At 34.6% G+C, this 24613-nt stretch overlaps 2 protein-coding genes and 2 non-coding genes across 7 annotated transcripts in view; 3 read left to right on the top strand and 1 right to left on the bottom strand.

The window, feature by feature from the left end:
* The window catches only part of LOC135837740 (uncharacterized), a 310851-nt gene that overhangs the window by 162286 nt on the left and 123952 nt on the right, over positions 1-24613 (top strand). The gene's annotated exons all lie outside the window — the stretch shown is intronic.
* TRNAD-GUC (transfer RNA aspartic acid (anticodon GUC)) lies at positions 1444-1515 on the top strand. The gene has a single exon. It is a non-coding gene; the product is annotated as a tRNA-Asp (tRNA).
* TRNAD-GUC (transfer RNA aspartic acid (anticodon GUC)) lies at positions 4758-4829 on the bottom strand. Its single transcript has one exon. It is a non-coding gene; the product is annotated as a tRNA-Asp (tRNA).
* On the top strand, positions 15809-16495 carry LOC135838205 (NADH-ubiquinone oxidoreductase chain 1-like; the record flags this gene model as incomplete). Its single annotated transcript, XM_065353836.1, is given in 3 exon segments — positions 15809-16078; positions 16183-16358; positions 16360-16495. Coding segments are annotated over 3 exon segments (582 nt in total), but the record flags the coding sequence as incomplete, so codon positions are not given.

Below are 24613 nucleotides of genomic sequence, written 5' to 3'. Positions count from 1 at the left end.
AATACATTGTAATCATACCTAATCAGATTATTTATGTAGGTATTTGATTTTAAAAATGACGTAATCTGATTTGATTGGGGAGTGGGGGGGGGGGTCATTCCATTCCAATTTGACCAAAAAAATGAAATTTTGAAAGCCATACGTCTTTCGATTTCACTCAATTTTTCTTCACAATGTCTACTCACCCAATAAGTCATAAACCCGCAGTCAGTTGGGTCACAGCCCCCCCCCAGTTGGCTGGTGGGGGGGCCACAATTACTTTTGCATCGTCTCGAGGTTCTCAACTTCAGCAGCGCATACTTCCAAAGCTATGATACTTTGATCAAAACTGGTTTAACAGTTCGAAAGGGCATTGCATTTTGAACTTTTTAAGTATTTTGCAATTTTCAAAAATTGAAAGTTCAAATTTAAAAATGGCCCTGTAAGTGGGAGCTACCATTTAAAATTCTGAAAAAATGTCCACAGATGTACCCTTTGATGCTTTTTCGAAATATTTAATTTTCGAGACGGGATCTTCTAATAGAAGGGAAGCAACCCCCCCCCCCCTAAACTTGGGTGAAACTTTCAAAAAAAAATCTGGGGCATGTGATACATCGAATTGTATGTTTTTGGTGACGCTGAACACGAATATGAGGTCAGATTTTTGATTGGACCTCATATATGGAAATCATTACCCATTTGTTAGACTTTTACCTATTTGGGAAGGTTCTGGGGGCCATGGGTGAAATTCATTTGAAAAACTAAGGTTATATTCGTGTTCAGCGATATCGAAAACATACTATTTCATGTGTCGCATAAATGAAACCATTTTTTGACTTTTACCCCCTTTGGGGAAGTGCTGGGGACCGTGGATGGGGTCCAATCGCAAATCTGACGTAATATTCGAGTTCAGCGTCACCAAAAACATACTATTTCATGTGTCGCACGAACAAAAACACTTTTTTGAACTTTTACCCCATTTGGGGAGGGGCTGGGGGCCGTGCATGGGGTCCAATCGAAAATCTGACGCCATATTCGTGTTCAGCGTCATCGAAAACATACAAATCGATATATCACATGCCCCAAGGGTTTTTTTTTTGAAAGTTTTGCCCAAATTGGGGGGGGGTGCTCCCCATCCATTAAATGATCCCATCTCAAAAATTTATTTATACATACGCTAGTATGATCCAATTGAATAAACGTGTTTTTCAGTACTTGGATTCAGTCTGAACATTTATTTAAAAACGCATTAAATCCAACATAATTTAAACCTCTTCAGACCTAGATTCGATTTAATATTAGAATGATTGTACAAATACATATTTACGTAATTGGCGATAAATTTCAGACAGGGTGGTTTTTATTTTCATTTCTAGTTACTGGTGTGATTTTTCTGATCACATAAAATTGAATCATGACCGATTTCAGAGATTGAGAGGTTTGAAATTGACTGATTTGAACAAGTCCTCGGTAGTATAGTGGTAAGTATCCCCGCCTGTCACGCGGGAGACCGGGGTTCGATTCCCCGCCGGGGAGGATTTTTTTTGAAATTTTTTTTTCGATTTTTTTCTTCTCCCACTTCAAAATAGTAATCATAAAATTATTGGGATTTTTTTTTTTAATTTAAAAAAATACTTTTCGAGTGTAATTTTGGGAAAATGATTTTTAATATTTTAGTTGATGTGAAATGATTATATCAATATTGACATTTTAATAGGTAGTTGATTGTATGTATCTACCTACCAGAGGTTGATCATAAAATTTATTTTATTTAATATTTCTATCGAGATGACGATGACGTTTCTTTTGTACACTGAAGACACCCTCAACTGAAATTTCAATCCTTCTGATACGTTTTTAAATTTTTTTTTGCTAACTGAAAAATTTTAAAATTTGTAGGCACCTTTAGAACAGTTTGAAATCATTTTCAGGGGTCACAAGAAGTGAACTGAACTTAATTTCAGCTTCATTTCCATTTTTAATACAGAAAATATGTCTATAAGAAATTCCCCGAAAATTAAAAATTGAATTTTAACTCAGAAAATTCAACGTGAGGTGAATTTTCGGGCCCTTTTTCAACTTTATTTTTTCTGGTCGAAAAACTTGTGCATTAGTTGAAACAACTCGCTTAGGCTAATTAGTTTTTTTTTTGAAACGCGAGATTAAAATGTAATTTTTTTCGATCATCAGCTGCCTTGATTGCATAATCGCTTTAGATTCATGTTTTCAATTCGACATGATTAAACATACGAAGTCCGAAGTCCATTTTAGGAATTAAAAAAAAATTGAAAATTCATCTTATCTGATGCAGCTTCTCTTCAAGTTTCAAATATATGTACGTAGTTTAGAAATCACGATTCGAATGATTTTTTTTCGATAGATTTGCGGAACTAAAGTTCGTGTGATCAGTATCCTTTCATTCTGCTTCAGACAAGAAGATGAAGAAATCGTATTCGTCCAATACGTGCTGAATTCGCCGACACTGCTGAATGAAAAGTTATTAACTAGAGAACAACAGATAGTCTACAATGAGTATGAAATCTCGGGTTCAGATCCTATGACGCCTTTTCTCCCAAAATTGGGGAAATCGCAAAAATATTAATTTTTTCGTTTTCAAGATTGTCCACCAGTATACCTACTCTTAAAAAACATTTAAGAAATATAGGTACACAAGTTTGTCACCTTGCCTTCACCTTGAACCAGCATAATAAGGTACACTTTTACGTTGTAAAAAAAACTAAAAAAAATTATTCAAATTGATAACCAAATTGTATAAATCGATAAAATCGTAATCATATCACTTATCAGTAAATCATTAAAACATTCCCAATCTAATTAATATGCATCACATTCATACTCTTGACAGAAGGTACAACATTTATATTTTCGATTTTCATCAGCGTATCTGGCAGCACCAACGCAAACAGACCATTAATATTGAACAGTTTCATAATCGGAATGGTTAATTTGCAGCATCGTATTTCTCCTCCAACTTTGGCAAACTTCTGTCTCAAACTCCGCACACAGAAGCTTCCCCCAGTCCCGCACAATTTATCTATATGCAGCGACTGCGATTTTAAATTCGACGAATCGGCAGTTTGACTGTTGACATTGGATGGTTGGTTGATGAAATTATTCATCAAAATGACCAGTGCGCTTGTGGTGGGATTCACTTCATCAAATTCAGTTATCACCGTAATCCAAATGTCATACAGATTATTTTTTACCCAAGTGGTGATTTGATTGTCGGGTATTTTCAGGATTCCTGTTATTATTTTACGAGGAATACCACTCTGTAGGGAGATAAATAGGTACACGTTTGAGACGATTGTTTCAAATTGGTACAGTACAAAAATCGAACTATGTAATTTATATGTACGTAGGTATAGTACGTTATAGGTAAGTAATACTTTTGATTATTCAGCTTACCCATTTGATAGCATCGTTCCTGATTGAAAAATTGATACCGTTCCACAGCTCGAATAATGCCTTATGTTGCAGTGCCTGATTAGCATAATGATACGTTGCTTTCTTCCACGCAGCAAAAGCCATGTTTTCAGGTGGTACTAAATATTGTAATCTATACGCCGGAAATATTTGCGAACAAAAATTCATACATAGGTAACAATGTGAGTAAAATATGCAGAATGTCGATATGCTATATTATCAAAATATTCGTTTCAAATATATATTAAAAATATGTAGGTACTTCAATAGTATAATCTAGCATAGCTCGATGAGCTGAAAAAGGCGTCATAGGATCTGAACCCGAGATTTCATACTCATTGTAGACTATTTGTTGTTCTCTAGTTAATAACTTTTCATTCAGCAGTGTCGGCGAATTCAGCACGTATTGGACGAACACGATTTCTTCATCTTCTTGTCTGAAGCAGAATGAAAGGATACTGATCACACGAACTTTAGTTCCGCAAATCTATCGAAAAAAAATCATTCGAATCGTGATTTCTAAACTACGTACATATATTTGAAACTTGAAGAGAAGCTGCATCAGATAAGATGAATTTTCAATTTTTTTTTAATTCCTAAAATGGACTTCGGACTTCGTATGTTTAATCATGTCGAATTGAAAACATGAATCTAAAGCGATTATGCAATCAAGGCAGCTGATGATCGAAAAAAATTACATTTTAATCTCGCGTTTCAAAAAAAAAACTAATTAGCCTAAGCGAGTTGTTCCAACTAATGCACAAGTTTTTCGACCAGAAAAAATAAAGTTGAAAAAGGGCCCGAAAATTCACCTCACGTTGAATTTTCTGAGTTAAAATTCAATTTTTAATTTTCGGGGAATTTCTTATAGACATATTTTCTGTATTAAAAATGGAAATGAAGCTGAAATTAAGTTCAGTTCACTTCTTGTGACCCCTGAAAATGATTTCAAACTGTTCTAAAGGTGCCTACAAATTTTAAAATTTTTCAGTTAGCAAAAAAAAATTTAAAAACGTATCAGAAGGATTGAAATTTCAGTTGAGGGTGTCTTCAGTGTACAAAAGAAACGTCATCGTCATCTCGATAGAAATATTAAATAAAATAAATTTTATGATCAACCTCTGGTAGGTAGATACATACAATCAACTACCTATTAAAATGTCAATATTGATATAATCATTTCACATCAACTAAAATATTAAAAATCATTTTCCCAAAATTACACTCGAAAAGTATTTTTTTAAATTAAAAAAAAAAATCCCAATAATTTTATGATTACTATTTTGAAGTGGGAGAAGAAAAAAATCGAAAAAAAAATTTCAAAAAAAATCCTCCCCGGCGGGGAATCGAACCCCGGTCTCCCGCGTGACAGGCGGGGATACTTACCACTATACTACCGAGGACTTGTTCAAATCAGTCAATTTCAAACCTCTCAATCTCTGAAATCGGTCATGATTCAATTTTATGTGATCAGAAAAATCACACCAGTAACTAGAAATGAAAATAAAAACCACCCTGTCTGAAATTTATCGCCAATTACGTAAATATGTATTTGTACAATCATTCTAATATTAAATCGAATCTAGGTCTGAAGAGGTTTAAATTATGTTGGATTTAATGCGTTTTTAAATAAATGTTCAGACTGAATCCAAGTACTGAAAAACACGTTTATTCAATTGGATCATACTAGCGTATGTATAAATAAATTTTTGAGATGGGATCATTTAATGGATGGGGAGCACCCCCCCCCCAATTTGGGCAAAACTTTCAAAAAAAAAACCCTTGGGGCATGTGATATATCGATTTGTATGTTTTCGATGACGCTGAACACGAATATGGCGTCAGATTTTCGATTGGACCCCATGCACGGCCCCCAGCCCCTCCCCAAATGGGGTAAAAGTTCAAAAAAGTGTTTTTGTTCGTGCGACACATGAAATAGTATGTTTTTGGTGACGCTGAACTCGAATATTACGTCAGATTTGCGATTGGACCCCATCCACGGTCCCCAGCACTTCCCCAAAGGGGGTAAAAGTCAAAAAATGGTTTCATTTATGCGACACATGAAATAGTATGTTTTCGATATCGCTGAACACGAATATAACCTTAGTTTTTCAAATGAATTTCACCCATGGCCCCCAGAACCTTCCCAAATAGGTAAAAGTCTAACAAATGGGTAATGATTTCCATATATGAGGTCCAATCAAAAATCTGACCTCATATTCGTGTTCAGCGTCACCAAAAACATACAATTCGATGTATCACATGCCCCAGATTTTTTTTTGAAAGTTTCACCCAAGTTTAGGGGGGGGGGGTTGCTTCCCTTCTATTAGAAGATCCCGTCTCGAAAATTAAATATTTCGAAAAAGCATCAAAGGGTACATCTGTGGACATTTTTTCAGAATTTTAAATGGTAGCTCCCACTTACAGGGCCATTTTTAAATTTGAACTTTCAATTTTTGAAAATTGCAAAATACTTAAAAAGTTCAAAATGCAATGCCCTTTCGAACTGTTAAACCAGTTTTGATCAAAGTATCATAGCTTTGGAAGTATGCGCTGCTGAAGTTGAGAACCTCGAGACGATGCAAAAGTAATTGTGGCCCCCCCACCAGCCAACTGGGGGGGGGGCTGTGACCCAACTGACTGCGGGTTTATGACTTATTGGGTGAGTAGACATTGTGAAGAAAAATTGAGTGAAATCGAAAGACGTATGGCTTTCAAAATTTCATTTTTTTGGTCAAATTGGAATGGAATGACCCCCCCCCCCCACTCCCCAATCAAATCAGATTACGTCATTTTTAAAATCAAATACCTACATAAATAATCTGATTAGGTATGATTACAATGTATTTTGTGTGTAGTCTAAAAGAACTGATCCAAATAATAAAAACGAATGAAAAAAAAAAAAGATTCAATTCTTGCTCAACACTGATCCAATTGGATTCAAATAGACATGGAGTTTAAAAATGTAAATTTTATCCAATTTGTCAAAATAAAATACCACAAATGAAATCCAATTAAATCAAATTGGATTCGATTGCAATGAACCAAAATTAAAATCAAGTACCTACATATATCTAGACCTATACGTTAGTTTGGATCAGAATCAGATGGTCATTTTTTTTTTTTTTTTTTTTTTTTTTAGGATCAAATCAAATCTGATCAAGTAAGTAAGTAAATCTGATAAAGTGAAACTAAATTCAATTTTTTATTCGATCCGGAATCCAGATTTTTGAAAAATGTTCATCGGATCAAAAAATGAAATCCAATAATCAGCCTGATTGCCTGATCAGTTTCAGCCCAATATTTTATGACTTGGAACCTGTTCTAATTGATCAAATAAACTGAAACTTGGGGAACAGGGTTTTCTCAAAAACCATATTTGACCCCTAGAGTGAGAAAGGGCCGAAGTTGAAAATTACAGAAAGGTCATTTTTTTGGAGGGACATATTTTGGCTCCCAATGGATGATAAGGGTTCAAAATCATACCATTAGTTACTATCGCCGCGCCCCTGCGATCAACATATCCAAATTCCAGCTTCCTATAGGTCATCCCCACCCCATTTAAGGTGGAATCAAGGTCGAAAAAAATCCTATTTACTTACCATGTATTATAGATCCCCCCTTCTCCTAAAATTGACCAACTCGATTTGGACAAGAATGTTCAACTTTTTTCCGTTTTTTTTATTGGTTTTCATTTTTTCAACTAAAAAAAAAAGATTTTATACGGATTTTTTTTTAAGTACCTGGCAACACTGGACTTCGTCTGAGGTCTTATCTTATCACCCCTTTCTCTCTCTTTCTCCATCAGTACAGATTATATAAACAGTACAGTAGAGGAAAGACCTCACTAGCTTTGCTGAATTAATAAAAATTTAACCAATTTACATACTTATTAATTGAGAAGAATGAATTATTACGATTACGATGATGATGAACCATATCCACCAGACGAAGCTTCAGCAATAGCCGAAATCGAAATGTTGGAAGGACCGATGGTAAGAACTTAAATCCTTTTATTTGCTGTATTTTGCTGTCCATCTTCCCTCATCAGATTTTAAAAGTCTCTCTCACAAATGGCATTTTTATGTATGTACTTTGCTGTTTTCAGAAGCAGAAAGAGCCTGCTATGTTATCCAACAAATTAAGATTTTTGTTGGAACAGTTGGAGGCAGTTGGGAAGCCTCCAGATCACGATGATGAAAAATGGCATGAGATGGGCAGGTCTGCTAAGTGGAAAATAATCACGTCCAGCAATAACCTTCATCCGTGGCTAAATACATTCATACAATCTATCCAGCCATATATATATATATATATATATATATATATATTTGCTAGCGACCAGACATGTCAACTATGCTTGGCATATATACTGAAAAGTGAACAAAATTTTAAAATTGGCATAATTTCTGTTCTAAATCACTTATCAAAATTTTATTTGCAGATTCAATCTAATATTGAAAAAATCTGTGTTGAAAAAATTAGTCAGATTTTTAGGCTAAATTTTGGAGAAAATTTTTGAAAATGGAGTCGAAGTAATTTGAATTTTAAGAAAGTTAAGACACCATAAGAAAGCTTGAACAGCATAAAAATTTTTGACGTTTTTAATTTTTCCATAGGCCAATAAAATACTGAAAAATTTCAATTCAAATTTGTTGTCGTGCATACTCAGGTTGGATGTATTTACATACATCTCCACCAGCGCATCACATTCTACACACTACAAATTGACTGTAGACCCTGCGTTCGTCCTCGCGCCTTGATTTCTAAGCCATGCGCCCTCTGGTGGAAGTTTCTGAAAACTCATAGTTGACTTGTATAGTAAAATTAACCCATGACTTGTCAACTATAGTTGACAAGTTGGTCAGTCCACTTGTATAGTAAAATTAACCCATTCATTAGTTGACAAGTCTGGATACTAATACCTATATATATATATAATATTATTATAAATAATTATATTATAACATTTAATTTATTTATAAAAATATATATTAATTTTAATAATTTATATAATTATATATAAAAAAAAAAAAAAAAAAAAAACATTTATAATAATATTTAAATTTATTAGATTCGTCTTTAATTATATATATAAATAAGTTTTTAATCTATTTATTAATATATTTTAATATATTTTTATATTTAAATATTTTTAGATAAAAATTATGTTTTTGTTTAATATTATATTAATTTTGTAAATTATTAATAAAGTTAAAAAAAATATAATTTTTGTTTAAATTTTAGTTTAATTTATTTTAATATATATAATTTAATTTAATTTTAATTTTAATTCAAATTCAAATTCAAATTGTATATTTGAGATACATGCGGCAGCAAAGCTGCCATTATATCACGTTGAGCATTACATAATTGAAAACTGTAAACATTTTTGTTTACTTATCTACGTATAAGATACAATTTTCAGATTTAAATAAAATAAAAGGCATGATTAAAACATAAAAAGATGAAGATTTGAAACTATACATACAAAATCAAAATTCAAGCGATTATTGATCAGAGCAGCTAAGATATTCCTCCAGGGTGTAAAAAGCACTATTGATCAGCCATTCTTTGAGAGCAATTTTAAATTTTTTTGCAGTTGGCTGGTTTTTAACACTCCCTGGAATCCGATTGTATACTTTTGCTGCAGATGATACAGCACTACACTGGAGAAGTTTTGTACGGTGGTGGGGAGTTCTAAGGTTACCTAGTGATCTTGTGCTATATGGATGGGTAATTTTTGGAAAGGTTATAACCTTAGTATAAACCATGAGAGATATGTCCAAAATATATTGTGATATTGTAGTGAGGATTTTATTATCAACAAAGATGGGCCTGCATGTTTGTCTTAGAGGTATTTTATAAATTGTTCTTATCGCACGTTTTTGTAGTGTGAGAATTTGCTTGACATATGATGCATTACCTCCCCAAAAAACCACCCCATAGGCCAATGTAGAGTGGAATAGTCCAAAATATGCAAGTCTGAGAGTTTTTTGATTTGTAATTTGTCTTAGCTGAAAGAGTAGAAAGTTTATAGATGACAAACGACAGGTTAATTTATTAATGTATACATCCCATTTTAAATTGCATTGAACATCAACCCCTAAAAATTTTGCAACACTAGAAACATTTGGTAGAGGCGAGAGAGTTTTTGCTACCAGGTTGGCCTCCTTGGGGGTTACATTAAAAGGCACTGTCACGGTTTTTTCCAAGTTCAAGCTCATGCCATTTGCATTAAACCAAGAAATTAAGTTTTGGAGAACATGTTGTGTTGTTTTTAGTAGTGAGTCCCAGCTACCACCCTTCAACAACATAGTTGTGTCATCTGCAAACTGAGTTAGGAGTGCATTAATGTAGGATGACAAATCATTAACATAGAGAATAAACAGTAAAGGTCCAAGTATGGAGCCTTGGGGGACCCCTATGTCTATTATTTTCTCTTCAGAAAAGGTGCAAGTCTCACCATTTAGGATTTTTATTATTTGTACCCTTTTTTCAAGGAAGGATTTTAGCCAACTGTGGACTGGACCCCTTATCCCATATTTCTCCAACTTTCTCAACAGTATTTTGTGGTTCATTGTATCAAACGCTTTTGATAAATCACAAAACACTGCCAAAGAATTTTCACCATCTTGGCCAGCTTGAAGAATTTTGTTAAGTAAATGAAATATTGCTTGGGTAGTGTTTTTGCCACGACGGAATCCAAACTGAGTTTCACTTAGAATGCTATGAGATGATAGAAATCTGAGTAGTCTATTATATAGCAGCCGTTCAAAAATTTTTGAGAATACTGGCGTTACAGAGATGGGCCTATAGTTGCCTAAGTTTGATTTTTCCCCTTTCTTGTGAACAGGTGTTACAATACTTACTTTCAAGCAGTCTGGAAATGTTCCCTGATCTATAGAGTCATTAAAAAGATCAGCAAGTATATGGGATATATACTGGTCAGATTGTTTGATAAGGCCTACATCTAGATCATATTTATCCCTTGAATTAGAATTTTTGAGACCTTGTATTATATTGGATACTTCAGCAGCAGTAGCTGGTAATACAAATATTGAAGAATCATTTACTGGAATAAGGGATAGTGGGTCCAGTGTTTGAGAAGAGCATACTCCATTTTTTCCAACTGTTGCAAAATGTTGGCTGAATAGTTTTGCTATATCAGCTGAGTTAGTGTATTTGGTGTCTTGGAAAGTAATATGATCAATGGTTTGTTTCAGCATTGGTTGATAGGAGTTTATTATCTTCCATGTAGTTTTGCAGATATTGTTTGAGACTGCAACTTTGTGAGAATTTGCTTCTATATTTGCCCAGTTGATCAATTTTTTATATTCCTTTTGGAGTAGCTTGTATACAACTTTTTCATCATCCGACCCACCAAATTTCCAATTTGAATAAGATTCTAATAGTTTAGTTTTTAGGGTGCGTATTTGGGTTCGAATACTATGAGGATACTGTAACTTGTTAGAATTACGATTTGTGTAAGTTTGAAGTGGGAATGATAAGTTGTAATGGTACAAGAAAGTTTGTAGAAAAATAGAAAATCTTGAATTAATATCACTTGTTTTGTGAGCATTCCAATTTTCAGATTCCAGAGAGTGCAAAAAAATATCAAAATTTGTTTTAGAAAACACACGTTTTTTCAAGGGAGGTTGCTTTGCTGCATTCACAGATTTTTTAACCAGTTTTAAAGATAAAAATACACTATTGTGATCTGATATATGTGGTATATCCACCCTGGAAGAACACTCAGCGTCCCTATCACATATAAAATTATCAATACAATTTCCCATCCTGGTGGGCTTATAACATGTAAACTTCAGACCATATGATGACAGTAACAAGGTAAATCTACGAGACATAATATTATCATCCAGAATATTAATGTTAAAGTCACCACCAACCACAATATGGAAGTGATTATTGAGGAGAAGGGCAATTGCATGTTCTAATTTGGTAAAAAATATGTCAGGCGTACCTGAGGGGGACCGATATACAGAAAGTACATGTAGGTGGAGGGAGGGAACTGAGATTGCTGATATCTCAATGTGGCGTTCTACTGACAGTGCCTGAATATCATTACGTGGGTTATACACCAGATTACTGGAGTCTTGAATCAAGATGCACGATCCACCTCCTTTAAAAATATTTCGACAATAAGATGAAGCAATGGAGTATCCATTCATGTATAGAGAGCCTAGTTGTTTTGAAAGTAACCAGTGCTCAGTTAAACAGATTAGTTGACAGTTGGATTTTCCTAGATAATCATTCAACAGAGCAATTTTATTCAAGAGTGATTGAACATTGAGAGTTAGGAACTGTATGGTCTGCTGGCTCAAGTTCAGAGTGTAGCCAGAGGCATTCGAAAATTCTGTGCATATGGAGCAATTGGAGGTGGATGACCTAAGTAGTTGGGTTGATGATTAATAAGCATTGGCATCATTACCGGAGGTTGACTGAAATACATAGGTGTCGGATGTTGAATCTGGATTGCATTGGCCGCATTTGGTTGCACCTGTGGTATTTTGAGAGAGGAAGGAGGGGGAGGAGGAGGTGCATTTGGTACCATCAAGGTTGAGTTTGGCTTTTCTGAAGAGTTGAGCACAGGTGAAGTTTTAGGAGGGTGAGGAGAAACTAGAGTACTGGTCAAGTCACGAGTATTATTGGTCTTCTTAGGTTTACGCCAATGTATATGATGTGTCCTCTTCACCATTGCGGAGTAGGTGGGTGGTTGGTTGGTAGATACACTAGATTTAGTATTATGTAAATTTGTCCTATTAAAGGATTTGTTAGATGTTACATTATTACAAACATTAAATAAAGTGAACAAAAAACGTGCAATGTTTCCACATAAGTATCTTTTACCATTTTCATTAAGATGTCTTCCATGAGCGTAATGAATATGACGTGGTTTAAAGCACCGCCACTGCAGGTATAAGTCATCCAGCACTGAAATCACAGCTCGAATATGTTTATTTGCCGAAGCAATAACCTGATCAGCCTTCTTATTCAATGTAAAGGGTATCTCATATTGAATTGCGTGAGTTCTAGTTGAAATTTTCCTAACATTCTGAATGTGTTCATTCACAACATCAGTTGTAGGATTATTCGAGCCTCCAATGAATAGAACCACATCATCAGCTGTATAGTCGGCTGTTAACAAATCAACACTACGTGAGCACTCTTCCAATGATGCTCCTGGTTTGCTAAGTGCCGCGATTGTGAAATTTGAACCACCCAACGTCTGAGTGAGAAGGTGTTGAAGGCCTCTGACATGGCTATCTCCCACTAGAAGAACCCTGTGTTTCCTTTTCTTAGATGAATTGAACTGAACAGGCGGAGCAATGACGTCAACTTGGCCTTGAGTATCTGGGCTGGTATCATTTTCTCCTATTGGATACTTCATTTTTTTCCCATTAAGTGTTGTGGCCTTTGTACATTGTGGAGAAACATAAGCCTCTAGCTGTACCACACGTTCATGAATGTTTTTCACCATGTTTAGAATATCGTTTACTTTTTGGTTGATTTCTCCAACACCTGTTAGGAGGGTGGGTATGTGTTTCAAGCGATCTTCCAAGACATTAATTTCATCAACAATAGACTGTGGGAAAACAAAATCGCCATCACCGTTGGAATGTTCATCGTTGCTAATATCGTCATAATTTTCTAGAGTATGGTAGACTTCGATTTTATCTAGCTCTGACTGTGGTTTGGCTGTAGGAGAGTCACGGAAGGGCGTTGATGTTGAAGGTGCTGAAGGTGCAGGAGCCTGATGTGGCACTGGTGTGGTTGTAGCAGTGGGGGGGTGGCTTGGTAGGCACCGTAGAGAGACGCACATCAGTGGTACTTGCATTACCCAGGTGAGTAGTGGTCTCTATGGACACAATGTTTTGCTGTGGTGGGTGCTCATGTTGTTTTCCATTGCTGGACATTGATTTTGTCTTGCCAGGAGATACTTGAATGCTAACATTACATTTAGAATTCGTACAAACATATGTGTACTGGCCAGATGCGCACCTGCGAGATTCTCGGTACTTGTAACCGTCTTGATAGAAGTATGTAACCATGGCGAGGTGATGAAAGGAAATACTGCCTATGATATCCGAGGTAGGCAACCAAAGTGCCTCGACAAAAGCACTCCAATGGTTGCGGCAGAGAGGAGTACTACAATTGAGCTAGCTTCACCAGGTTGTAAAATAGAACCAGTTGCCACGGAGAAGGTGATAACACAGCATGAGACCTCAATTTCACTCAGTTTTTTTAATTAAAAGAACTTTAAAAAGCTTAACCGTGAGGATATAATTACTAATCACCTTTATCAGCTATACACTTCACCAAGCAAAACCCTCTGGCATCGTATAGATGAGTTATATCAACACTCGGCAAACTGGTCTCAAAACTGATAAGAAACTTCACCAATTACACTTTTCACTCAAATAAGTCAGTTAGTATAAGAAAATAAACTCGACGAAGCGTAAACGGCACCAAAACACTAAATATTAATGACTAAACCAAAAACCGCCACTCCATATTGAGAAATCTTACATTTTTAAAAATAAATACGTCCCCGTGTATTTTTCTTCCTCGAAAAAAAAGGAAAGATAATATATAATATTAATTTTTTATTAAAAATTTTACAAATAAATTTTAATAATTATAAATTAGGTGCCAGCAATAGTGGTTATACTTAAATTATAAATTAAATATTTCAATTTTATTATTATAAAATTTTAAATAATATTTAATTAATTAAATTAGTGAAATAATTTAAATTAATATTAAATAAAATTATTTAAATAATTAAATTTATTTTTAAACTAGAATTAGATACTCTATTATATTAATTTAAATTATAATTAAATTATTAAATAAATTTATTAAAAATATTAAACTTTGGCAGTAATAAATTTTTAAGGGGAATTTATTAAATTTATTGATTCAGCACATTGTTATTAATTAATTTTTTCTTATATATCATTATGATAAAATTTAATAAAATATAAATTTATATTAAAAAAATATTTATTTAAATAATTTATATTAAATCAAGATATAGTATAATTAATAGTTAATGAATTATAATTAATAAAATTAAATTTAATTAATTAAAATTAATTATTTTATTAAAATTTTAAAGTAAATTTATTTAATTAAATAAATTAAATTAATTTTTTATTATGTACAAATTGCCCGTCACTTTTATTTATAAAAAATAAGTCGTAACAAAGTAAATATATTGGAAAATGTATTTAAATAATAATTTTAAATTTTTTATTAATTAAATAAAATTTAAATTAATTTATTTAAAATTATATGTTTATAGAAATAAATTTAATATTAATTATTTAAAAAATTAATTAATTTTTTTTTCTTTTTGTATTAAGATTTTAATTAATAAATAAATATATTTATTTGAGATTCTAAATATTAATAATTATTAAAATAAAAAAATTATTATTAAATAATTATTTATAATTTTATTATAGTTTAGAAAGTAAAATCATTTAATATTAAATAATTATATATTAAATTAATTATAATTAAAAATTTATTTTTAAATTTTAAATTTAATAATTATAAAGTTAAGTTTATAATTAATTTATAATTTATTTAAAATTATATATTAAATAAAATTAAAAATTTTTAATTTAAATATTTAATAATTTAGTATTTTATTTTAAATTAAAAAATTTAAAATATTTTTAATATAAAAAAAAAAATAATAAAATATTTTTTAAAATAATGTAAAAATAAGTAATTAAAAATTTTATTTAAATGAATTAGACAAAAAATTTTTTAATTGTTTATTAAAAACATTGTTTAAAGATTATAATTTTAAATATATTCTGCTCAATGATTAAAAATTAAATAGCTGCAATATTTTAATTGTACAAAGGTAGCATAATAATTTGTATTTTAATTGAATAATAGAATGAAAGAAATCATAAAAAAATTATTTTATTTAATTAAATTAATGAAGTTAATATTTTAGTTAAAAAGCTAAATTAATTTAAAAAGACAAAAAGACCCTAAAAATTTTATATAATATATATTTATTTGGGGTAAATTTAATAGATAAATTTATTAATTTTTATTTAATAAAATTTTTTAAAATTACTTTAGGGATAACAGGATAATTAAATTTTATAGAATAAATTAAAAATTTAGATTATTACCTCGATGTTGAATTAATTTTACTAATTGAAATAAAAATTAATTTAGTAAGTTTGTTCAACTTTTAAAAAATTACATGATTTGAGTTAAGATCGATGTAAATTAGATTGGTTTTTATCTTTTAATTAATTATAAGTTTAGTACGAAAGGATTAATTTATATTTTGATATTTATAAAATTAAATTTAGAATTTAAATTATAATTTTATTTAAAAATTAAAATATTAATAAAAATTATTTTAATTTTATTAATAAATATATTAAGAGTTGGGTTTTATACTTTATTAGAACAAAAAGTTCTAGGTTATATAAATAATCGTTTAGGGCCTAATAAAATTATAATTTTAGGAGTAATTCAATTTATGATAGATTTAATTAAATTAATATTTAAAGATAATATTTATTTATTAATAATAAATTATTTAAGATTTTATATTTTTATTTTAATATTTTTTTCTTTAAGTATATTTATATGAATTTTAATACCGTTTTTAATTAATTTAATAAATTTTAAATTTTTTATAATTTTTTTTAGTAATTATAGTAAATAAGATTTTACTTTTTTTTAATAGTTTGATCATTAAATTCTATTTACATTATTTTAAGAGTTATTCGTTTAATTATTCAAAATTTATCATTTGAAATTTTATTTATATTAATTTTATTTAGGTTAATTATTTTAATAAAAAATTTTAATTTAATATTTTTAAATGAATTAAATATAATTAGTATAATTTTTTTTTAGAATATTAAAATTTTTAATATGATTAATTTCTATTTTAGTTGAATTAAATCGTATTCCATTTGATTTTTTAGAGAGAGAATCAGAATTAATTTCTGGTATGAATTTAGAATTTAGTTCTTTAAATTTTATAATTTTTTTTAATTGAATATTTTGTGATATACTACTATGCCGTACGTGGTATGTATAGGGCTCGCCCACATGGTAACACTGCGTTGCACTAAGGCAACACTGCGTTGTATTCTCGTCAGCTAGCCATACGAGCCAAGCGACGAGAGTACAGAACGCCAGTAATGTATCCGAGTGCACGCGGGTATGTTATTCACGGTTAATGGGTTAATGCAGTCATTTAAGTATAAGTTTTACTCTCGAGTGTTAAGTGTTATATTTAGTGCTTTAGTTTTAGTTAGTTATTAGTGAAACCAATGAATAGACGAGAAGGAGTGATGATCTACTCGTCGCCACTCTGGGTAAGTACTTGCACATATCAGTGTGAATAAGTTAGATCTCCTTGCCAGAGGAGATCACTTATCCAAACCTACACCACAGTGTGTAACACCAACGTGTGTATATTTAGTTTAAGAAAGTGTCTTGTTAACGTACATAAATACATAGAATATGTGATTATGTAAAACCTGTAACGTGTTGTTAATTTGCACACATTAAACATTATTCTCGTGTATAACTTGTTATTATTTATGGTGTGTATGATCATATGTTAAGAGTGTAAAAGCAACCATTTCCTACTCACGCCCTAGCCGAGCATGTGAGGTATTCCGGTGAGTATTTAGTAGAAATACTCTAAGGGATATTTCTTGGAAACAACACAATAGCAACCATCGATAAGTACATTTACCAATCATGCTTTAAGTCATTTTACCCTCTTACATTGGCGCCCTTCCGAGTGTCCAAAAAGCACAGATTCGTCGTAATCTGAGCTTGGAGGAAGTAAATCGTTATGAGTACAAAGTTTAGATCGCGACCAAACTTTGGAAAATAATACTTGCAGTATGATTTCATTGTACTTACGATTCACTTCTTGACTATTCTCAGACCAACGTGTCCGAAAATAGGAAAGGAAAGAATACTTGTGAATATTTCAAAGTAAATAATCACGAAAGTATTAAGTTGCTTTCACCTAAACACACACACACCTAGTCAAATTTGCCAGAATTTGACGAAAACGTGTTTATTTTTACATGTGTATGTGTGGTGGTAGATGATGAAATCCATCGATGGATAAAATATCCGTTGAGAATTTCTCAGAACTCAATCCGTTCGTTGAAACGTGAAAAGCGAGTTCCAGCTTGTCCGCCGCATTGTTGCGTGACCCCTACCACCACCCAAGGACAGACACACACGTCGCACTAGCCGCCATCTTTTGATGTCGCTGCTGCAGCTGCATAGCCACCAACCGACGAGTTGATAGCTACCGCGGCTCGCATTATATATTTTTCTTTTCAAGTGTGACGACGGTTCTAGCAACGCTCCTCTAGAGAAGCAGCTTGACTGTCATTGTGTTATTTTTTCGCGCGCATTTTTTGCGTCCTCCGTGTGTGTCTTGTCCGGTATCTTTTCACGTTTTATTTTTTAAAGTGAATTTTGATACTAAGCAATTTATTTGCATAATTTCTCCGCGTTTGTTTTTCAACCACGCGATCAGCAGCAGTAGAACTTCTGTTCGAAGCTACATTTTGCAGCAGTATTGGTAAGTAATATCGTAAAATATTACAGTACATTTCGCGAGTGGCTTTTCAATCAAAGCAAACACATCGCAAGCATTTTTCGCGTATTTTTCAAACCAGCACTCAAAGCTGAGTGATAATTCAGTGTCCTTGTATTTTTTCAGAAATACCCAAGGTGGTATTTTGGCACCTGAATTTTTTCTCCAGCAATTCGTGTTCGTGTTCGCGATTCATTCGAAGCTAATTTTTTAGCTGAGATCTAGTGCTCTTTATCTTGTCCGAGTCACCTCTGAAGTGACTTTGCACTCGAATCCCGCTAAGAAACACGTTTCGAGCACGTGTGAAACAGTTCGTCCTGACTCAGCGCTTTTTATCTTGTCCGGATTACTCGCCGTAGTAATCTAGCGACTTGAGTCAACCGACTGTATAGCTCAGTGCTAGTGAAGCGCAATTTACGTGATAGAATATTTTTGTGTACCAGAACCAACTCGCGAATTAAAACCAGCATTGCACGTGAATTTGTGTTCGAAATTTAATAGAAATTTCACACAAAAAAGGGAAAATATTCGTCGTAATATTACCCCAGCTGTAGTTGAATTCGAACGAAATGGCATTTACTGGACCAGCTGCAGGCACCCGAAGTAAAGCGGTAGCCCTTACGCAACACCAAGTACATTGCTTATGTATTGGTGAAACGCACGAAGAATCGTGCGTTACGTTGAAAAATTCGGATAACAAATCCAAACGGAAAAATCGAAAAAATCCACCTACGCAGGATTTAAACGTAGAACAACCTGAACAACAATCGAGTCCGCAGAACCTTGTGGAATCATTGTTCAGCAGTCATCCGCCATCAAACAATTCTGACGAAGAATATGACGAGGATGATGATGAGGATGACGAAGATTACGTACCTACCGAAGAAAATAACATGGTACATGGATCAGATCTCCCTGACCCGCCCCCAGCGAGGACACGTCACCTGCAAAATTACAGGGACTCAAAAAGGGAAGAATGCAGATCCAAAACTGAAACGAAACGACCTGAAATCGCCACCGATGCTGAAATAAATGATCCGTTGAGATCGTTGTTTCAGCAAACATGGGATTTCACTGAAGGTGCCATAGAGAACCTACAGATTGGTCAAGCAGTTCAAGAACACAGCCTTATCCGAATAGAAGACTGTCTAATTAATCTTGTGGACCATGCAGGTAGTACGAACCGCAACATTGACGGATACAGAAACGACGTAAAAGACGTTCGTGAACACTGTACCCAATGGGCCACTGGCATGAAAGAATATGTAGGTCAAACTACCGGTGCAGCTTTACAAAAAGCTGACAGCGCGATGCAAAAGGCAACGCAATGTGAAACCAAATTTGACCAAGCGACCAACCTATTCAAAAATGAAATGACAAAACATAAGGCAGAATGCAGCCAGTTAGCTCATGCAGTTGCGGATATGAGAAAGGAAGGTGGATGTAGACCCAACAGTGGTCTTAATTCCAACCCAACCTTGAAAATAAATGCCAACTTAGTCAGAAGTGCTGGCATTTATTATGACGAATCGAAACGTTACTTCCCTCATGAATTTGTACGTCAGTTTGAAGACTACGTAAACAAAAGCAATGCCGCCGAAACTCAGAAAATTTACGCATTCCAAGGAGTAATTGAGACTCAAGATGCGACAGAGTGGAAAGGCGACATGGTGGGAATAACGGACTACGAAGACCTAAAACAGAGATTCCTTCAACATTATTGGAACAGTCAGTGTCAAAACGATGCATGGGAATATTTCCAGAAATATTTTTGCGAAACCAAAACAGAGAAACGTCTGTTCTTGGAGATAAAGAGATGGGTCCTATCTCTAATCAAACGCAAACATCCAAACATTTCCAAAGTACTGGAAGTGGCAGCTGAAAAAGTGCCTTACCCATACGATAAGAAATTAGCGAAACAAACTACAGTGGAAGGTTTTATAAGAAAACTTGATGAATTCGCCAACTATGACTCTGACCCGAAGAATAATGTACGCATTGCAGTTCGCAACAGCGCGATGACGCCCGTTCAATGGCAACAAACTCCATCATTCGAATGGAATAGAATGCCTAACAACAACTGGAATAACGGAAATGGTTTACCACAATCTACGTACTGGATACTCAATGCGAATGGACAGTGGGCTCAAATTCCCGGAAACCCGAACAACAACTGGAATTCGAATCAATGGAGTAATCAGACTCAGATGAACTCGAACCAGAACTTCGGTCCACAGATAAGTTGGAATATGGGAAACAATCAAAACTTCCAGAATTCCAACCTTAATGGAGGATGGAATTCGCAGAAGAATGCGAAGAATTCTAATTCTGACAGGAATAGGAATTCTACGCAAGGTCCTACTCCAATAGGGAACTGGACGACCCAACCAATGATCACGAATTCACCGCATAATGCGCCGGAACATCCGAAGAAATCGTATCCAGCTGTTACGAACAAAAATGTAAACGAAGGACAACTACAAATGGCATACCAAAAGCTACAAAAGGCTTTAGGTAACAATTTCAAAGGGAATCAGAAAATCAATTTCTATCCCAACTCGAACAAAACTAGTAATAGTAATGGTGTTAAACAGAACACCCATTCTAATACTAATTCGAACAATTCTGGTGGTAATAACAACAGCAACGATAATGCAAAACCCCAGAACAGCGACAATCGTGGTGAAAAACCGCATGAAGCCAGAAAACCCTCGACTTTCCAACCGAAAGTGTCTAGTCAGATACCTCTACCGGTACACTTCTTCGTAATAAACGAAGATGGTACGGTAGGAGAAGGTACTCCGGATAACGCCGATTTCTGCGCAGAAATCGAAGAAATCGACCTAGATCACGATTCCAACGAGAGTCAAGACCAAGGAAACGATGACAATTCGGAAAACTAAAAGGACTAGACACTACAGGGGCACGGTCTAGTAACATCAAAGTCCCCGGTAAATCAATTTTTACGGAATTCATTTGGGTAGGCGACGGTATAGCGCACTTCCTAAAAAGAGGAGACACGCCATTACCGGTAGCGGTGCCACCATATTTACGTGATCAATTACCAATTGAAGAATTATACAGACGTATAGAGAAAACGGAATTCCCCGAAGGAGAGAAATTCGTTCTATCAGCTCTGCAATTCGAATTGAATCACTCACCTCAACCTTATGACAAAATAAAGAAAAGTCTAAACAAACTCTTAGATCTACTAGTCAAAGATAAAGGGGCGGAATTGATTATATTAATCTTCCCAATAGTAAAACCCTGCATTCCAGGTGACCCCAAAAGCATTGGCGTTAAACTAGATCGATACATCGAATACCGTAAAATATTTCAAAACGCGGCGGACGACCAAATTGTAATATTCTGGAAAGAACCGCCCATGTATTATTTGCAGACGCAAAAATTGATAACGGCCTCCGGTGTCGAAGCGATTGGCGTCATGGCAGATAAAAACCAACGAGTAATTCCTTGTGAACGAAAGTTCAAATTCGAAAAGGATAGGAATAAATACTACCCTGCTATACCTACGTACCGTGTGATTTACGACATGGTTTGTACAGGTATATACAGACTATTCGAAGAATGGAAACGAGTACGTTTAAGCAGAAACGCGCTCAAATCTCCATACGACGAAATGCAAAAGATTCTCCAACAACGTCGGCAACCTCCGTACACGTACATGGCTCCGCCTGAACAGCAACCTAAGCAGGAAGAAGCAACAAAGGTTGAACCATTAAAAGGTAGTCAGGTCGTCGAACCTAGAAAGAAAACCTTATTTATGGAATATCGAACCTCGTGCAATAATCCTAATTGCCAACGAGATCCAACGTGTTGCATGTTACCAGAGGAGTACTATGAAACATTCACGGACAAGTACACCCGTCCTGCTCAGTTAACAGAACTTGACGACGACGGTTTAGTACAAGGAAATCAAACTAAGAAATCCATAAGAGAGATGGATGTCAAATGTTTGATAATGGAGGACCCAGAACTCGTATTAGACGAGTTTCCGGAACTTGATTATTCTCCAACTCCTTTTGAAGTCTTGAACATTCACCATAGAGCGAAGGATCGAAGACCAATCGGAGATTTTGGAGTTAAAAATGCAATAATCAAGAAACCTCCCAAAGACAGATTGCTCAGATTGTTGACAAGGGATGGCATTAAGACATTTCCGTGTAATAGTGATACGACTACAACACGCGTGAAATTCATAAGAGGCCTACCTGCCGACAAGAAATGGAGACATCATGCACTTCGAAAACGAATAATTAAAGAAGCTCGAGCACTCGAAGCGATTGACAACGCACACCTTGATGAAACTCAGCTGAAAGAAAAAGCTAAACCATTAGTGGTAAACGAAGGTACCGATGACCCAACTTGCGTCGTTCCAATCACAGTAGGTGATAAGATCGTCGCCATTCAGTTGGACTCGGGAGCACTTCCCAACGTTATCTCAAGGAATGTGCTGAAACAACTCAAATTGAAAGTGCCACATGCAGTACGCGAAATCGCTATGGATCGCATCGTGCAGTTACGTATGGCCAACAATGCAATTGAACGAGCGTCACAAATTCTGGCTGAAATCACATTTAATTTTGGTCCAAAGGAATTTGTTGTACCATTCTACATAATGGACACCATTGGCAACACTTTCATACTGGGAAGAGTAGCCATGGAGCATTTGGATCTACACTTACATTTCCGCCAGAGATGCGTAAGTCACGAACCTAAGGATGACGATCATTTTACAATTGCATTTATAAACCCAGATGTTTACAAAGACGCGCTCTCTTTATTTAAGATCGAGCAGATCCCTGAACACACAACAATAACTATTGATTTAATGGCCACAAGCATGTCTACAAGAGACAAGCTAAAAGAGCCTGAAGAAGACCGAATTAAAGCAGTACGTATTATGCAGAAAAATCTCATCGAAGATTTAGCTGAAATACGAGAGCTTGGCATTGCACCTCAAAAGGAGGTAGACGATGCCATGCACAAGATCAATGCTTATCAAGACATATTTAGTCTGAATCCGGGATGTTACAAAGGTGAAAAAGTACATTTCAACTTTATCCCCGGTGAGGGGCACCTAGCAGTGCCACGAGGTGAAAAATATAGACCTCCAGCTCGGTTAAAACAAGCCCTCGATATGACGACTCAAAAGATGTTAGATTTGCGAATAATTTGGCCATCTCGTTCAGTTTTTATAAATACACTCGCACCCGTCATTAAAAAGAATGGCGATATACGACTGTGTTTGGCAGCTGACGAGTTGAACAACTTTTTACAATGCGTACTAACTGAACCCGCTACAATCGATAGCGTAATATTCAGTGGTTCACCTGATGGTCTATTTTGTACGCTGGACTTTACGTCCGGATTCTGGCAATTAGAGCTAGATGAAGAATCGAAAAAGTATACAGCGTTCATAATAAACGGCCAAGTATACGAATTTAACAGACTACCGTACGGATTGAAGATCTCGAGCGGTGAGTTTGTTCATATGATAAACCAAGTGCTAAAGGACGAAGAAGGCATCTCCAAGTTTGTGGATGACGTCAAAGTCTCTGGCACTACGTTTAAAGAAACACTTGATAGACTACTCAGTGTATTCGAAAAAATAAGACGGGCAGGATTAAAACTGAATCCGACCAAAACCCACTTTTTCAAGAGGCGTACAGACCACTTGGGGTTCGTCTTATCCAAAGAAAACATTGATAAACAGGACCTTAAAAAGGAAAAATTCCTGAAATTTGAAAAAGACCATATGAAACATGGCAAATTCGTACTTAAAAACAACAAAGAAGTGTTAGCTCTTGTTGGGAACACCGTGCTGTACAAGCCGTTTATTCCCCGATACATGCAAATCCTGAGCCCAATATACGAACTGACAAAGGGCGACGACCCTATAGTCTGGACGGATGCTCAACAGAAGGCCTTCGACATACTCAAATCGGAGTACTTGAAGGAATTCACGTTGAAACAACCTCCACGTGAGGGCGACTTATTCTTGGATACGCATTATACAGACGATGCAATGAATGCAGTTCTCTTCTACAAGGAAGATGAACAAAAGCAAATCATTATGTTCATTTCTGTTGGCTTCAAGGAGCACCAGAAAAACTTTACGCTGTATGACAAAGAAATGCTAACACTCTACTCAGTCATCAAAAAGATTTGGATGTGGATTTTCAGTAGGAGAGTCCACGTGCGCGCCAATTTGCTCCCAATTTACAAAGAATTTGAGAGTCTGGCGAAAACGCACCGAAAAGCTGCAAAATGGGTTACAACCATATGCAATTTCGATCTAATCTATGACATGAAGTTGTCTAATAAAGCGCTATACGACATCAAAGCACCAGAATTGGTAGTCGGAAATATCGTCATAGAAGAGCTAACAGAGCTCGATCTATTGATGATTAACCAAGTGGTACCCAGGTTCACGAAAGGTTTTCACAAGGAAGACAATCATGAACTCACAGGTGCCAGTAAAAAGACCGCCCTACCACCTCTGGATTGCAAATTTATGGA

Source organism: Planococcus citri, chromosome 2 (genome assembly GCF_950023065.1).
Source record: "Planococcus citri chromosome 2, ihPlaCitr1.1, whole genome shotgun sequence".
NCBI lineage: Eukaryota > Metazoa > Arthropoda > Insecta > Hemiptera > Pseudococcidae > Planococcus > Planococcus citri.
Note: the sequence above shows the minus strand (reverse complement) of the source record. Positions and strands in the feature narration are given on the sequence as shown.